Source organism: Hoplias malabaricus, chromosome 6 (genome assembly GCF_029633855.1).
Source record: "Hoplias malabaricus isolate fHopMal1 chromosome 6, fHopMal1.hap1, whole genome shotgun sequence".
NCBI lineage: Eukaryota > Metazoa > Chordata > Actinopteri > Characiformes > Erythrinidae > Hoplias > Hoplias malabaricus.
Genome location: NC_089805.1, coordinates 3,136,837 through 3,155,040, shown reverse-complemented (window position 1 = coordinate 3,155,040; position 18,204 = coordinate 3,136,837). Strand labels below are relative to the sequence as shown.

At 45.5% G+C, this 18,204-nt stretch overlaps 1 protein-coding gene across 2 annotated transcripts in view; it reads left to right on the top strand.

Annotated features, from left to right (window-relative positions):
* LOC136700345 (protein shisa-8) overlaps window positions 1-17,890 on the top strand; it is a 101,946-nt gene extending 84,056 nt beyond the window's left edge. For both annotated transcript variants that reach the window (XM_066675664.1, XM_066675663.1), the window contains exons 4-5: window positions 643-759; window positions 15,515-17,890. In XM_066675664.1, the coding sequence (XP_066531761.1) occupies window positions 643-759; window positions 15,515-15,978 (581 nt within the window). In that variant the 3' untranslated portion in view covers window positions 15,979-17,890. The remainder of the gene's footprint in view (window positions 1-642; window positions 760-15,514) is intronic.
* Window positions 17,891-18,204: the final 314 nt, after the last annotated feature.

The following is an 18,204-nucleotide window of genomic DNA, read 5'->3' as shown; positions in this document are numbered from 1 at the left end:
GGTGGAAGTCACATGCATTAAAAATGAAACTCTTATTGTGTGTTCTAAAGCGAGCTGACTGTCTTATAGCAACAGCACATCTGCACAATGTAAATAATGTAAACAGCAAAGATCTTGAGGTAAATGGAGGGGATATCACCTTATTATAATACGCTCGACTACAGCTGCGCAGTGGATAGAAATGATACAGTCATTTGAACACCACATTATCCCACATCTGTACTTGACCTCACTAAAGCTCTTGTGGCTGAATGCCATCAAATCTTCACAGAAATTTCCCAAAATCTAAACTAGCCTTCCCAGAAGAGTAAAAGCAGTAGCTACAGCAAAGGGGACCAACTGTAGGAATACATCTTCTTTGAGTCAAATTTGTATATGTTTTATTTTAAGATCAGACTTGACCTTATACAGTGATGATAAATGAGAACCATTTAATTTGGCTTGATATTCCAATTTGTCATAGCTACCCTGTGTGAGAATACTGCCAACAAAACACTGGCTTACACACACACACACACTGCACTTATATACTACTAATTACCACTACTGACCTCACTCCAACTTGCACAGCTTCCAATTGCCAATAAATCTTACTAACATACTAACTAAACGTGACCTCTCTCTCTCTCTCTCTCTCTCTAGACCACAATCACCTGAATAATGCTGCTCTTCCGTCACTTGGTCCTACAATGGCTCTCTCTCACCCTCATAATAATCTGGGTGTGGGATTCAACAAATATTCCTCTCTGAAAGTCCAGGGTAAGGTACTCATACACAAATACCTGCCACCTGCTGTATATATGAACTATATGATTATCCAAACACTACTAAAGGAATGGAAGTTTTACAGGAAATATTACTATTGCCATTCACAGTTGGAAAAACTCCAGCAGCACTGCTGTGTCTGATCCACTCACACCAGTACAACACGCACTAACACAGCACCACCACGTCAGTGTAGTTGCAACTCATTATACCTACTCTCTGGGGTTCCTGACTATTTAAGAAAACAGCAAAAGTGTGTAGAACAACAGATAGACTACAGTCTGTAATTGTAGAAGTACCAAGTGCTCCAGTGGAGCTGATAAAATGGACAATGAGTGTAGAAAGAAGGAACCAGCTTTAATCTTATAGCTCATATGTGTGATCAGAATTATATAAAATACATAAATAACTGTGGTTCATCTTTAGAATCCCGTTGCTTTATCTCCATTACACAGAAACACACTCTTCACACTCTCACACACCCACAGTCTCTCTAAATCAGTGTTTATAAACACATGTCACATGGGCAGCAGTGTGTGTTCAAATGCTAATGAAAATGAGTAAAGTGTGTATGTGTGTGTGTTCCTGAAGGTGACCTCATTGCTAGTGTCTGTTTAACAATTCAGGCTTTCTGCACTGTTGGTCAACAGGACAGAGGCAACAGACCTCTCTCTTTCTCTCTCTCATTGTGCCACACAGTTTATTAGTTACATTTATTCGCTATTTCAACTTACTGCTGACCAACATACTGCAGTGTTCCCACAGAACACTGAGACAAGCAGCAGATTTCCCATAGCACTGCAGTTTAATAGTACACCAGTGGTGCTTTTCCACTGCATGGTGCCTACACTAGCTGACTATGCTTGGCTCAACTCGTGATTTCTTTATTACTCTTTGCAGTTATTTGGTACGTTTTTTCCAGTAAGTGTTTTTACGTCTGGAATCTGTCTTGCTTTTGTAAAATCTTGGACACAAAATAAAATCTTTGCCACAACATAAACACAGCTGTAAACACATCAAAAAACCTCTAAATACATAAACGCAAGAGTGCACCATAGGAAGCCTTATGCCATTCAATGGCACCCCTTTCTTCCACATACAAGCAGACACCTGAGAACATCCCTGGCATGGGACACCACAGTATAGCTCAACACATGCAGTCATGCAGTTCTCCGTATGAGAAGTGAACCCTCCAAGAATCTAACTTCAGCTTCTGACAATGTGAACTTTTATTGTTACATTGCGATGCCCTGCTAGAAGATAAAGTATATGAGAGTGAATAAGAGCAGACAGAATTAATCTGTTACCCCCAACAGGAGATCTGACCACCAGCCAGAGCTTGACAGATAGCAACACACACACACAAACATATATATATATATATATATACATACACACACACACACACACACACACACCACACACTCTCTCCTATGTATAAATAGAAGATGCCATGAGCAGCATCACTCACAAACACTCTCTTCTCTCTAGCTCATGTACACATACATATATCAAGCTGTACCACCTCCATGACCTCTGTATGTGTGTGTGTTTCGTTCTGTCATGTTGTGTTGTGGTTGCTGTGCTACGTGGCTATGGGATAAAAACACACACGCACATGCACACAAATAAAATATGGTTGTTGTTTTTTTTCATTCTGGAAGTGTGGACATAACTACATTAGGCAGGGCCCTGTGTTTCAAGCAGCAGAAATAAACTGACCTCATGGTGAGTGGTCAGTGGCCTTCTCAACAGGCACTTCTTTATGCCACTTGCAAAATAACTGCACATTTTTGCAGTCACATTCCTTGCAGCTAGGAGAATGGAGAACATCCAGTATCTGTGCACATTTAAGAACATTACAGTGAAGCAATTTGGCTTCATGGAAACAGCTGGCTATTGTGTGTGCGTTTTTAGCTGTTGAGAAAAATATGGCATCAGGAGTTACCTCATGATGAGTATTTGCTCTCTTTTAGCATTTTGTTTTTCAACCATTTGTAAATTATCCTCTCAATACGTGATCATGAGAATAAACACTAGAAAATCATAATAATCTCAGCTTGGTCTCAACCTGAATTCATACTCATCTCAATCCATAATCATACACCATCTGTAGGGTTCATATAATGTGTACAAATTAAAGCACTACCCTGAATGAAAAATAAACCTGCCACTTAAACACTTTTTTTTAAAATTCAGAGAACGTTTCCTCACGGGCGTCATGGTGGCGCAGCAGGTTAGTGTCACAGTCACACAGCTCCAGGGACCTGGAGGTTGTGGGTTTGATTCCCGCTCCGGGTGACTGTCTGTGAGGAGTGTGGTGTGTTCTCCCTGTGTCTGCGTGGGTTTCCACCGGGTGACTGTCTGTGAGGAGTGTGGTGTGTTCTCCCTGTGTCTGCGTGGGTTTCCTCCGGGTGACTGTCTGTGAGGAGTGTGGTGTGTTCTCTCTGTGTCTGCGTGGGTTTCCTCCGGGTGACTGTCTGTGAGGAGTGCGGTGTGTTCTCCCTGTGTCCGCGTGGGTTTCCTCCGGGTGCTCCGGTTTCCTCCCACAGTCCAAAAACACACATTGGTAGGTGGATTGGCGACTCAAAAAGTGTCCGTAGGTGTGAGTGTGCAAGTGAATGTGTGTGTCTGTGTTGCCCTGTGAAGGACTGGCGCCCCCTCCAGGGTGTATTCCCGCCTTGCGCCCAATGATTCCAGGTAGGCTCTGGACCCACCGTTACCCTGAATTTGATAAGCGCTTACAGATAATGAATGAATGTTTCCTCACCACTTTCTAGCTCTCTGCTCTGTTTGCATGCTCCGGTGTTTGTATGCATCAGTGGCTCCGTAAATGGAAAACTAAGGGTCTTAGTAAAAAACATCTTAGCCTTTTTCTGTTCATCACACTTTGTGCATTCATGGCAGAGAAAAGGCATCTGGAGACATAAAGATAGTGGAGAGTCAGAAAGCATAAAAAAACTGGAAATTCTGTTCCATAGGGGGTAATAGAGACTTATTTTTGCTGATACAGATTAGATAAGCTGGAACCGGCTTCAAATTTGGGAGACTGCTAACTGCATGAATGTAAATGCATGTAAAAAAAAAATAAAAATAAATGCCAGGTAAGAAAATGGAGAGCTTGATATTCCTGATACATGCCAAAGGTGAACATAAATGAATCTTCATCATGAGGAAAGCACGCCCCTTCTGTAATCATTTGCACAAAACTCGATATGGAAAGTATAATCCAGCCTTTAGCCTACACTTCTCCTGAGTAATACTCCCCCACAGCAGTTTACAGCGCACTTAGTGCCACACTTCTTCAGGAATATAACAGCTTGTGTGGATTAAGTAAAAGAGTGACACCAGTGGACAGGAGCTCACTTAATGATTTTACAAACGCACGATCATGAACTTCAAATCATAACCAATCATAGCGTTAAAATGATATGTATATTTTGGCATGTATCATCACTGTTTAAAGAAAAACATGTATCTCTGTTTTTGTGGATTTGTAGTTTACTGCATCATTTGAACTCAGCAGATTCACGTATTACGAACATTTCATGATGCACCAATAGTTGGATGTTTTTTCATCCTTCTCTTGTAGTTTCTTTTTGGGAGATACATGCTTATTTTTTCTTTGGACTGTGATGATATGTAATAATTTTCAGAAACTTTCTCAGAAACCTTCCTCCAACACTAGAGTTTTTTTTATCATTTATTTCTATTAATCACAGACCAGGCCTGGCTGGCAGATAGACATGGTCTGTAGAGACATTGGGTTTTTGGCACCGAAGGTTGGCATGGAAGTTGCACACACACACAGAAAGAGAGAGAGAGAGAGAGAGAGAGAGAGAGAGAGAGAGAGAGAGAGAGAGAGAGAGACCCACAGATATGTCTGTACCTTCAGCTTAATTTATGCTCTTTTACACTCCTCACCATATGCTCCATAACATATGCAACCAACCACACACACACACACACACACACACTTTCAAAGTCAAATAGACAATAAGGCATTCAAAGTCAAATGAATGAACAGGTGTTCAAAACGGACAGAGAAGGAAAAAGCATATGTAAGCACTTAAAAAAGAAAACACACACAAACACACACACACACATACCCACACACAAATACACACTTTCCATTTGGATTAATTCACCTGGAAGCTGCCTGATTCCAACTGTGCAGCCAAAGTCAATGAAAGGACACAGAGAGATCAAACATGGGAATTAAAAACAGAGAAAAAAACAGAGGAGTGAAAGGAGGGGAGTGACATGGGCTGTAACTGAAAGGGAGGAGAGATAGAAAATATATCCAAATACCACACAAAGCCCAGTCACAAGTGATGTGCTCATGATCTAAGGTACATGTATATGGCGTCCCATCTTTCATTTTGCCAATAGTTTCTCACTAGTGCACCCTTTACATCTTTACACCGTAGTCTGGGCAGTTTAATCTCACTCTGCACAATGTCTGGCACTGATTGGACGAGTGTAAAGTGTGCAACAGCTGGAAAATTGGAAACATGTTTTTCTGACTGATTAATAATGCTTCACTATCTGGCAGTCTGGGGGATTAAGCTGGGTTTAGTGGATACCAGTGGAATACACAGTGGAAACAGTAGGTTCAGTGGAGGAAGTATAATGGTCTGGGGCTGTTTTTCCAATGTTAAATACGATAGAGCACAGAAAGTCATTTGAGGTAGTTCCGTACCTCTAAATTTTGGCAACATTTTGAGGAAGACCCTTTATGGTTCTAGTAGCACTGTGTCTCTGTGCAAAAAAAGTGAGGTCCAGAGACATGTTCTGACGAGATTAGTGTGGAAGAACTCCAGTGGCCTTCACAGAGCCCTGACCCAAACCGTACTAAACACATTTGAGATGAATTTCAAGGCTGCAGGGCCTGAAGCTGTCTTAATTAAAGACTAATGAAGGAGGAGGGCCAAAAATCAGAGGGAGAGACTCAAATAACAGAGATAGTATGGGAAATATGTGGAAACCCACACAGACACAGGGAGAACACACCACACTCCTCACAGACAGTCACCCGGAGGAAACCCACGCAGACACAGGGAGAACACACCACACTCCTCACAGACAGTCACCCGGAGGAAACCCACGCAGACACAGGGAGAACACACCACACTCCTCACAGACAGTCACCCGGAGGAAACCCACACAGACATAGGGAGAACACACCACACTCCTCACAGACAGTCACCCGGAGGAAACCCACGCAGACACAGGGAGAACACACCACACTCCTCACAGACAGTCACACGGAGGAAACTCACGCAGACACAGGGAGAACACACCACACTCCTCACAGACAGTCACCCGGAGGAAACCCACGCAGACACGGGGAGAACACACCACACTCCTCACAGACAGTCACCCGGAGGAAACCCACGCAGACACAGAGAGAACACACCACACTCCTCACAGACAGTCACCCAGAGGAAACCCACACAGACACAGGGAGAACACACAACATTCCTCACAGACAGTCACACAGAGGAAACCCACGCAGACACAGGGAGAACACACCACACTCCTCACAGACAGTCACCTGGAGCGGGACTTGAACCCACAACCTCCAGATTCCTGGAGCTGTGTGACTGTGACACCTACCTGCTGCACCACTGTGCCACCCCAAAAATATTATTTTCAGTTCAGGGTTTCCTCCGGGTGCTCCGGTGTCCTCCCACAGTCCAAAAACACACATTGGTAGGTGGATTGGTGACTCAAAAGTGTCCGTAGGTGTGAGTGTGTGTGTTGCCCTGTGAAGGACTGGCACCCCCTCCAGGGTGTGTTCCTGCCTTGGGCCCAGTGATTCCGGGTAGGGTCCGGACCCACCGCAACCTTGAACTGGATAAGATTGAATATAAATATGTTTTTGGCTTTTCATTTTCATCTGCAGTATGCAACAGATGGGACAAATTAAATTGAAAATTGAATAAATAAAAGTCAAAGTGATTTGACTCAGTGAAAGATTCAGTTTTCAGTGACAAAAAAAAATTAAAACATTAAAATGAAAAGCTACTGCTCATTTCTTTTTCCTTTTCTGTTTTGCATTTTCATATTTCATTTATATTTTTTATTTTCAGGCTGAACAACATGCCAATGTTGATTAGCAGTGGTTGGTGCTACCGTCCTTGATTCTCCTGTGATGTGTGCGGCACTGTAAATGGGAAGTCCTTTGCAGATCTGCTTGGCAAAGCCTCTGAGAAAGCGCAGCCCTGGGTCACAGCAGCCAGCCGTAGGGGTCTGCCAAACCTAGCGAGCCGCAGGGTCTGTGGGTGAACTGTAAAGTTCGCTTCAGGCTGTCCCTCCTTGTAACAGAATCAAAGAGGGCATCCATATCAAGAGACAGAGGGCAGAATAGGGCACTGGACATTTTGAAACACCTAACATGGCCTCCCCAATTACACAAAATGTCACCAACCTGAGAGACTGAGGGCAAACATATACTTATTCAGAGACATACTTATTCCCAAACACTGCTGCTCAACACCACTGGACTCAGCACATTTGGAGGTGAAGGCTAAATGTCCCAATTTAAATCAGCCAACAATGAGGGCCATCCCATCAACCCAGAATGATTGAGACCTATTCTATTCTTCTAGCCTCAGATGACTGAGGTATAACAAGGGACAGAATCACAGATCTCCCGATTATAGGGGCAGTGCAACTGTGTATTTTTAACACAGACGCTTTTGCGTTTCTGATAAACAATGATTATGACGACAGTAATGACGCTGAAGTAGATGACGTATGCAGGTTCTGAATGTCTCTTAAGCTGTATAATACAAGCTTGGCTTTTGCTTACAGTGTGCATGTGTGTGTGTGTCAATGAATGAGTGAGTGTGTGTCAGGCTTTAAAATCCATGAGTTGGCACCAGTAGGCAGCAGCTGAAAGCAGATCCCTACACACACTCTCATTTTCAATATAAGTCTTTACACACACACACTTCCAAAATGCACAGCTCCATTTGTCGGTTCACGCTCCATGTTGGTGCTTCACTCATTTCAGAGAAGCTTCAACAAAAGACACACTTCTGGCATTGGCTTCCTGGAATAAATCCTCACATGCAAATGGCAACAATTTTACAGCTACACTCACATGAATGAATTTAAATTCCAGTTCAGGCACTTTAAGCTTACAAGCTAAGTGCAAATTTGCGTATATTTGCAAATCAGCTCTTCAATTAGCATCCACTCAGGCAGATTAGCATGAATGGTTATAGGTCTGCTGGCTGGCTGTGCTAGCGCATTAGCTCCACTGAGGAGTCCATGTTAGAATAAGGCTGCAGTGCTAAAGTCTTTTCTGTGATGCTACGTTTAGGCTAATGCCATAATAACCTGTTTCAGCCCATTCATACACTCCCCACTAGAAAAATAAATGCGCTGTTAAATCACACCATGCCTCCATTCGTCCAATTAACTCAGATGAGTACCCTCATGACTGAACAGCCTGAAACAATCTGGACAGAGCAGAGGCCAGGCTTGGCTAGCATCTGCTGTCATATATGTTTGAGAACACACATAGACTTGACTTGTCAGCAACTATCTTGTCTCTTGGTGGTCAGAGTCTTGACTCAATCAATACTGGATGGAGCTAGAGACTTTGAAGGATTGCTGAAGAAAAGAGTGGGCTGTAAATATGATTTTTTTACTTTCCCTGCTAGACTAATAAGCAAAACCCACCAAAACAAAATAAAAAAAAAAAAAATAAAGAAATAAAAAAAGGGGGAGAGAAAAGAGGCAAGCAAGGTTGTTAGTGTCTGAGGGCATGAATGCTAGCAGCAGTAACCTCACAGAGCAGAGATGGGCTAATCCAAACTGACAGGCTAACACACTATTCTTAACCCACTCCACTGGCCGTCACTACTGCTAACATACGTTAACATGCAGCACCTTGCTATCACCAATTTTACAGCATATAACCTGCTCTCACCAATGCTAATAGCTAATACAATCTGCCCTGAACATGGCTTAACTAAATCAACCACTGCTGTTAATATTTTGTTATGCCCTGCCCTAACTACCAGGCTAATTTCTCTGGCATGCTAACTCAAAGGACTTTGTTTATATACTCTTCCCACCATGGCTATGTTTCGTAACTGAAGAGCGCAGTGTTTAACCCTAGACTAACTATTACTTCGCACAGAACTTGGCTGGGGCGGTACAGTGGCACAGCAGGTAGTGTCGCAGTCACACAGCTGTGAGGAGTTGGTGTGTTCTCCCCGTGTCTGTGTGGGTTTCCTCCGGGTGCTCCGGTTTCCTCCCACAGTCCAAAAACACACGTTGGTAGGTGGATCGGTGACTCAAAAGTGTCCGTAGGTGTGAGTGAATGTGTGTGTGTTGCCCTGTGAAGGACTGGCGCCCCCTCCAGGGTGTATTCCTGCCTTGCACCCAATGATTCCAGGGTTAAGGGTTACAGATAATGAATTAATGAATGAAGAACTTGGCTGGGTGCACATTTTTTAAACAGACACTTTTAGAAAATGTATTTAAAACTATTTAAATCTAAACTTCCTACATATAATCTTCATGATGGCTAAATAATTAAGTTCCTGTGTGCAACTACAGAAGTAAGTGTTCTTGTCCATTTGATGCCTCATGATCATTGATAAAATCTAATCTTCATGTCTAAGACCCCATGATTTACCAAACATCTGGAGCTGTGACCCATATTTCTAAATGGTGAAGGAAAAAGTCAATGTTCCAACACTGCAGCTGCTGCTGCTGTTAGTGTCTTGAAGGACTCTTGCTGCAAGAGGTTTGTTTTAGCATTTTAGATTTAGATTCATTTCCATGTTAACTGGGGGCAAAGCCTCAGCTTGTGTGTGAGTGTTTGTGTGCTGAAAAGACACCCTAGAGCTTTTGCGCTCACGTCGGAACCAGTGAGTCTCACACGCTTGTAATTAAATTGTACTTCTACTGAGATGTTCCTATTTTAATTACACTTTTGTGGCACACAATACACATGGGCTGTTGCATGAGTCAATATAGTAGTTAGGGTATGGAATAGAGCGACATTACAAGTTTCATTAGATGTGATATTACAAGGCACAACTGGGTTTTTTCTTTTTTTTTTGATTAAAAAGAAGAGCTAGGTAATTGTACTGCCCTACACATAGTAAGGTCATAAAAAAGCCTGTACATTCCTTGTATCAGCTCCACGTGTCATATTTGCATTTCTTCAATTACACACCGTACTCCATCTATTGCTCTGCATACTTTATAGGTCACATTTCACCCTGTTCTTCAATGGTCATTACAGGACCGCCACAGAATGACATGGTTCTGGTTGTGGTGTGTTAGTGTGTGTTGTGCTTGTATGAGTGGATCTGACATAGCAGTGCTGCTAGAGTCTTTAAATGCTTTGTCCAATCAATGTCCACTGTTTGATGCAAAGTCAGAGACAGTAGGTCATCTGTTGCAGCACAGTTTGTGTCATTCTCTAGTCCTTGGGCAGTGGCCACAGGAAACTTTTTTTGTTTGTTCCGGTGTTCCAGTAGTGACAAGGAGGGGTTTAAAAACTCCAGCCGCACTGCTGTGTCTGATCCACTCATGATCCACACAATAGCATGCCAGCACCATATCAGTGGCTATAATCCATCCATCCATCCATTATCCGGGTCCGGGTCGCGGGGGAAGCAGTCGGAGCAAAGAAACCCAGACCTCCCTCTCCCCAGCCACCGACTCTAGCTCCTCCGGGGGTATACCGAGGCGTTCCCAGGCCAGTCGAGACATATAGTCTCTCCAGCGTGTTCTTGGTCTGCCCCGGGGCCTCCTCCCCGTTGGACATGCCCGGAACACCTCTCCAGGAAGGCGTCCAGGAGGCATCCGAACCAGATGCCCGAACCATCTCAGCTGGCTCCTTTCGACGTGGAGGAGCAGCGGCTCCACTCCGAGTCTCTCCCGGATGTCCGAGCTCCTAACCCTGTCTCTAAGGGAGAGTCCAGACATCCTGCGGAGAAAACTCATTTCAGCCGCTTGTACCCGCGATCTCGTTCTTTCGGTCACTACCCAAAGCTCGTGACCATAGGTGAGGGTTGGGACGTAGATTGAATGGTAAATCGAGAGCTTTGCTTTTCTGCTCAGCTCTCTCTTCACCACAACGGACAGGTACAGAGCCCGCATTACTGCTGACGCTGCACCGATCCGCCTGTCAATCTCACGCTCCATCTTTCCCTCACTCGTGAACAAGACCCCGAGGTATTTAAACTCCTCCACTTGAGGCAGGATCTCACTTCCAACCTGGAGAGAGCACTCCACCCTTTTCCGGCTGAGTACCATGGACTCGGACTTGGAGGTGCTGATCCTCATCCCTACCGCTTCACACTCGGCTGCAAACTGGTCCAGCAAGAGCTGGAGGTCCCGGCTCGATGAAGCCAACAAGACCACATCATCTGCAAAAAGCAGACATGGAATCCTGAGACCACCAAACCGGACACCCTCCGCCACTTGGCTATGCCGAGAAATTCTGTCCATAAAAATTATGAACAGAACCGGTGACAACGGGCAGCCCTGACGGAGTCCAACTCTGACTGGAAACCAGTCAGATTTACTGCCAGCCATACGAACCAGACTCCTGCTCTGTTTGTACAGGGACTGGATAGCTCGTAACAAAGAGCCCAGTACCCCATACTCCCTGAGCACCCCCCACAGAATACCCCGAGGGACACGGTCGAATGCCTTCTCCAGATCCACAAAACACATGTAGACTGGTTGAGCAAACTCCCATGCACCCTCCAGGATCCTAGCGAGGGTAAAGAGCTGGTCCTGTGTTCCACGACCGGGGCGGAATCCGCATTGTTCCTCCTGGATCCGAGGTTCAACTATCAGTCGGACTCTCTTCTCCAGTACCCCCGCATAGACCTTACCGGGGAGGCTGAGGAGTGTGATCCCCCTATAGTTGGAACACACCCTCCGATCCCCCTTTTTGAAAAGGGGAACCACCACCCCAGTCTGCCAGTCCAGAGGCACTGCCCCCGATGTCCACGCGATGTTGCAAAGACGTGTCAACCAGGACAGCCCCACAACATCCAGAGCCTTGAGGAACCCGGGGTGAACCTCATCCACCCCCGGGGCCCTACCGCCAAGGAGTTTCCCTACCACCTTGGCCACTTCAGCCCCAGTGATAGACGAGCCCCCCCCGGGGTCCCCAAGCTCTGCTTCCTCTGCGGAAGACGTGCTGGTGGGATTGAGAAGATCCTGGAAGTATTCCTTCCACCGTCTGATGACGTCCCCAGTCGAGGTCAACAGTTCCCCACCCCCACCATATACAGTGTTGGTGGAAAACTGCTTTCCCCTCCTGAGTCGCCTGACGGTTTGCCAGAAACTTCTTGGAGCCGACCGAAAGTCGTTTTCCATGTTCTCACTAAGCTCCTCCCACACCCGAGTTTTTGCCTCAGCGACTGCCGAGGCCGCAAGCCGCTTGGCTCCCCGGTACCTGTCGGCTGCCTCCGGAGTCCCCTGAGCCAACCAGGCTTGATAGGACTCTTTCTTCAGCTTGATAGCCCCCCTCACCCGGGGTGTCCACCACCGAGTGCGGGGATTGCCACCCCGACAGGCACCGACAACCTTGCAGCCACAGCTCCGTTCAGCCGCCTCAACAATGGAGGTCCGGAACATGGCCCACTCGGACTCAATGTCACCAGCCTCCCCCGGGATGCAGTCGAAGCTCTGCCGGATGTGGGAGTTGAAGATCTTTCTGACAGGTTCCTCTGCCAAACGTTCCCAGCAAACCCTCAGCACACGTTTGGGCCTGCCAGGTCTGTCCGGCATCCTCCCCCGCCATCTGATCCAACTCACCACAAGGTGGTGATCAGTTGACAGCTCAGCGCCTCTCTTCACCCGAGTGTCCAGAACATATGGCCGCAGGTCAGATGATACGACTATAAAGTCGATCATCGAAATGCGGCCTAGGGTGTCCTGATGCCAGGTGTACTTGTGGACACCCTTATGTTCGAACATGGTGTTCGTAATGGACAAACTGTGACGAGCACAGAAATCCAATAACTGAACACCACTCGGGTTCAGATCAGCGGGGCCGTTCCTCCCAATCACGCCCCTCCAGGTCTCACTGTCATTACCCACGTGAGCGTTGAAGTCCCCCAGCAGAACAATGGAGTCCCCAGAATGAGTGTTCTCCAGCACTCCCTCTAGGGTCCCCAAGAAGGCATGGTACTCTGAACTGCTGTTCGGTGCATAAGCACAAACAACAGTCAGAGCCCTTTCCCCAACCCGAAGGCGCAGGGAAATTACCCTCTCGTCCACTGGGGTAAACCCCAACGTACAGGCGCTAAGCTGGGGGGCTATGAGTAAGCCCACACCTGCCTTACGCCTCTCACCCTGGGCAACTCCAGAGTGAAAGAGCATCCAGCCCCTCTCAAGGAGATTGGTTCCAGAGCCCATACTGTGTGTCGAGGTGAGCCCAACTATATCTAGCCAGTACCTCTCAACCTCGCGCACCAGCTCAGGCTCTTTTCCCACCAGAGAGGTTACGTTCCATGTTCCAAAAGCCAGTTTCAGTAACCGAGGATCAGAACGCCAGGGCCCCCGACCCCGACCGCCACCCGATCCACAATGCACCAGACCCGGATTACTACCTCTCCCACAGGTGGTGGGCCCATGGGAGAGTGGACCCATGTATTTCCTTCGGGCTAAGCCCGGCCGGACCCCATAGGTGAAAGTCCGGCCACCAGGCGCTCGCCAAGGAGCCCCTCCCCCAGGCCTGGCTCCAGGGTGAGGCCCCGGTAACCCTGCTCCGGGCAAGGGAGGCTGTGTCCTCGTTGTTATCTTATTCATCCATGTCTTTATGGATCACTCTTTGTCTGGCCCATCACCTAGGACCAATTTGCCTTGGGAGACCCTACCAGGGGCTATTGCCCCCGACAACATAGCTCCTAGGCTCACGCAGGCACGCAAACCCCTCCACCACGTTAAGGTGGTGATCCAAGGAGGAGTGGCTATAATCCACCACCCAAATCATACCAAATCATATTCAAAAAATGCTCTGTCATGGTCCTGACCATTGAAGAACATGCTGAAAGGGAACTATCAAATTATGCAGAACAACAGATAGACTACAGTTAATAATTATGGAGCTAAAGTCAATGTGGAGTTCATAAAATTAGGTGATAGGTGTAACTCACTCGTAGTGTCTAGTATAACTAATAAACATTTATAAATAACTTGCTAATTTCATATACAACAGTTGAAGTACGCCTGGTTGATTTTCAAATATTATGTACACAAATGTGTTTTAAGTGTCCAAAAAAAATTAGTTTTATCCATCCATCCATTATCTGTAAGCGCTTATCCAATTCAGGGTCACGGTGGGTCCATTGGGCGCAAGGTGGGAATACACCCTGGAGGGGGCGCCAGTCCTTCACAGGGCAACACACACACATTCACTCGGTCACTTTTGAGTCACCAGTCCACCTACCAACATGTGTTTATGGACTGTAGGAGGAAACCGGAGCACCCGGAAGAAACCCACGTGGACACAGGGCAAACACACCAAACTCCTCACAGACAGTCACCCAGAGCGGGACTTGAACCCACAACCTCCAGATTCCTGGAGCCGTGTGACTGCGACACCACCTGCTGCACCACTGTGCCACCCTTTAGTTTTATTCAAAGAAAAATAACCATGAGATTAAATGATTTTCTTCATCACTGAATGCATTATTAGTTCCTTTAAAGAAAAAGTCTGCAAAAGCATTTGCATTGATTTGTTCTGTTCTGGGGATAATGTTGCATCCAAAAATATGTGTCAGTTTTAGTTTAGATGATTTAAAGGAGGTCATTTCAGGTTTAGCGTGTTATAGCATTCATTCATTCATTGGACTCATCGCGATTGCAGACAGAGTCTACCCTGGGCACAAGTTGGGCACATACCCTAGGAGGGGGCGCCAGTTCTTCGCAGGGTGTCACACACTCACACATTTACTCACACACTCACACCTATGAACACTTTTAGACCGTGGGAGGAAACCGGAGCACCCAGAGGAAACCCACATGAACACAGGGAGAACACACCTCACAGGTTGCATTTTTAATATTCCACAACAATTACTATAACACGACAAAGGAGTGGAAGAATGTTTCATTGATTCATTAATTGTCTGTAACAGCTTATCAGTTCAGGGTCACAGTGGGTCCAGGGCCTACCCTGAATCACTAAGCATGAGGTGGGAACACCCTGGAGGGGAAGCCAGTCCTTCGCAGTGCGACACACTCTCATATCCACTCAAACCTATAGGCAGTTTTGAGTAACCAATCCACCTACAAACGTGTGTTTTGGACCTTGGTAGGAAACCCAAACGGACACAGGGAGAACCCACTAAACTTCTCACAGACAGTCACACGAAGCAGGGCTTGAACCGACAAACCCAGGTCCCTGGGTATAATACATATATATATATATATACACATTTAATACAATTATTGTAATATAAATTCAAAACAGAACACATGCAAAACAAAATGGTTAAGTATACTGCATTGTTACAAGAACCAATAATGTGCTTCTATCATTCATAAACATTTATAACTTCTTTTCTCATCAAGTCAAAATTTTGCCAGTGAAGCTGCAGCAGCTTTTTGCAGTGCTTTAGTAAGTTAATTTATATAGAGTAACTTTGTTCTTCCCAAATCCCTGACTTGGACTTATATACTACAGAAAGTCAATACTGCAGGCTCTATATCACTTAAGGCTTTGTGTTTTTCTCTCCCTTATTTACAGACACAGCTGCCAGAGACTACTACAAGAGTTACCCTATGGTGGACTACACACATCGACAGTCTTCTCCTGCAACCTTCCAACCTATTGCTTTCCATCCCAAAGACAAGCCATTCCTGCCTCCTCCGGATATCCATGCCCCTCTCGCAATCACCATCACACCTGCTCAGTTCCCAAAGCCTAAAATCTCCAAAACCAACACACATCCGCTGACATCCAGCTCAGCATTCAAAGCCTGGGACCCCAGTAAAAATCCAGTTCAACATCAGATGTCTCTCATGAGCCAGGTACAAATACCACAGTCCCACCCCAACAGCCGGCGCCAGGCCTACTCCAACAAGCGACAGTTTAGCATAGAGACGCTACCAGAGCTGTTCTCTCAGCCTCTGGCATATGGACAATCCCCACATCTCCTCCCGAAACACAAGGGGCTGCCCACAAACAGCAAGACAGAGGTGACGGTGTAAAAGCAGAGCTGGACTGATGATGGAAAAAGGAAAAAAATGGCTCTGATTGATATTTATGGTTAGAAATTTGGGTGCTGGGACTGAGATTTTTAAAAGTGTGATACTGGGAGTTGTAATCGTTTTCTTTACCATTGATTGAGTTTGTATGAAGAACTAAACAAAGAGGATATATGTATCGTTGCCAGCTGCGACCTTCTCTTAAATCTTTGGAGGTTCCTGGTCTTCTTTTTAGTCCAACTTCTGTTGTCAGTCAGCTGTCTGCTCTCTGTGATTTCATGACCTATTCTGGTGACATGCTGCCAGACTTGAGCATTCTCAGGAGCCTCACATCCTATGGAATCTCACATGCCTGGACTGAACAATTGGATTGCCAGCTTCATTGAGCTCCAGCTGACACACTGGGAGACATCAGTCAGACAGATACAGAGCATAGGATTGAGGGAGTGAGGGAGCAGTTCAAGAGGGGTGAGAATAAAGAAGGCAATGGGGTAAAGACAGGAGGTTACAAACAGAATTTGGTGATAAATTACCTGGGAACAGGATGGGGTATTGTTAAAGTTTTAGGACTAGATGGTAATTAAAAGTGTGGTGTGGTCTGAGTTTTAGGGTTGAGAGTAGGGTTGGGTCTTAATTGGTTAAGGTACAGTGCTAGGAATTATTTTATTTAAAGACAAAGTTGGCTAATAATTACATTTGATAAAGCGCAATTGTTGCTAGGTCTAAGGGCTAGGGCTTATACGAATGCCATCAGAATTCGCGACCTACTTGTTTTATGAATTTGCAAAACCTATATTGTGAGACAGAAACAGAACATATGACGTCTAGTAAAGTCAGGTCCTAAAGACTCTGCAGCTGAAGGAGACAAAGGCACTTCTGACATGGCTCCAGGGTGTATTCATGCCAGCCTCTCTCTAACTGTTGCTATTTGTGCTGTTTCTTTACTACCCCCCTGCAAGAAAAGGCAAAGTGCACAGGTAGAAGCAAGGTCACTGATCTCAAACACACAGGAGCAGAGCCAGGGACAACAGTCGCCCAAGGTTATCAGGGTACCATAGCAACAGTGGAGCTTATGTGTAGGTTAAGAAGTTGAGAAGCAGCTGCTTTTCTTTTCTGGGGGAGATGTTGCAATGCTCCTGCGATATTCCAAGGATGAGCAAGTTAATGATCCTCATAGATTCAGTGCAAAAAGCATCAAAACCACAGAATGCTTTTGTGAACGCATGTGCCCCTAGAGCCTATCACTACTTTGTTGCAGATGTTTTAAGAACACAGATAATTTATTCCAAACAGAAGACATGACGTACTTACTAGGTACCCAAAAATGGGTAATTCCCATTTGAGAATACGAACACTTGATGCAAGACAAAAAAAAAAAAAAAAGGGTTTGAGCATGAGAAAGCTCGACAGCAAACACTGCATGCAAATACACATCAGCCTATGCACCAAATCAGCACTAAAACCCAGACCATTTAACCCAGGAAAAATAGATGACAATATGAACTAGATCTGCAATATACCATCCTTTAATGTCTAGGTTCAGAATGGACATCAGACTATACTAGTCTCTGTGAAGAATAGGCTGATGTTACGGTAGCATCTGTGAGTGTGGGTGGGATGGGATGTTAGCACCTAGCATGCAGAGTTGGATGAATGATAGATTCCACCTCATCTCAGCCCTTCCAAGCTGTTCCTAGTTACATCTGGTTCACTTGCTGGCACAGCACTGCAAGGGGCGCCATAATTGATGACGGCGCATCTTTGAAGCAGCGGAGCCACAAACCTCAGTTCCTACATACCCTCTACAAACAGACACACTATGTCTCTCCATCTCATTTGAGCTGCAAGGCAAAGCATGAATACAGATGCATGGCTGCAAGGAGCAAAGTGCAATCTTCAAAAAGCAGCTATGCCATTTCAGATTCTTCTTAAAGATTCATGATTCCTACTCCGTCTTTCTGTCAGATTCATGATTCTCATTCCTCTCCATGTCTGACAAATGGTATAACTGATGCAATCTTGAGAATTCAGTCTTATGACTACAGCAATAAGACATTTTGACCTTATGAGGATTGGCTCACACAGATTTCTAAAGTACCTGGGAGCACATGGATGAACTGCAAATCCTGACTGTTACAGGATAATAAAAGATTTAAGAAAACTGCTTGAAGGAGTTATCGTTCTGGGCTGCTTCCAAATGACACTGCCGCTTTGGAGAAGGATGCAGGA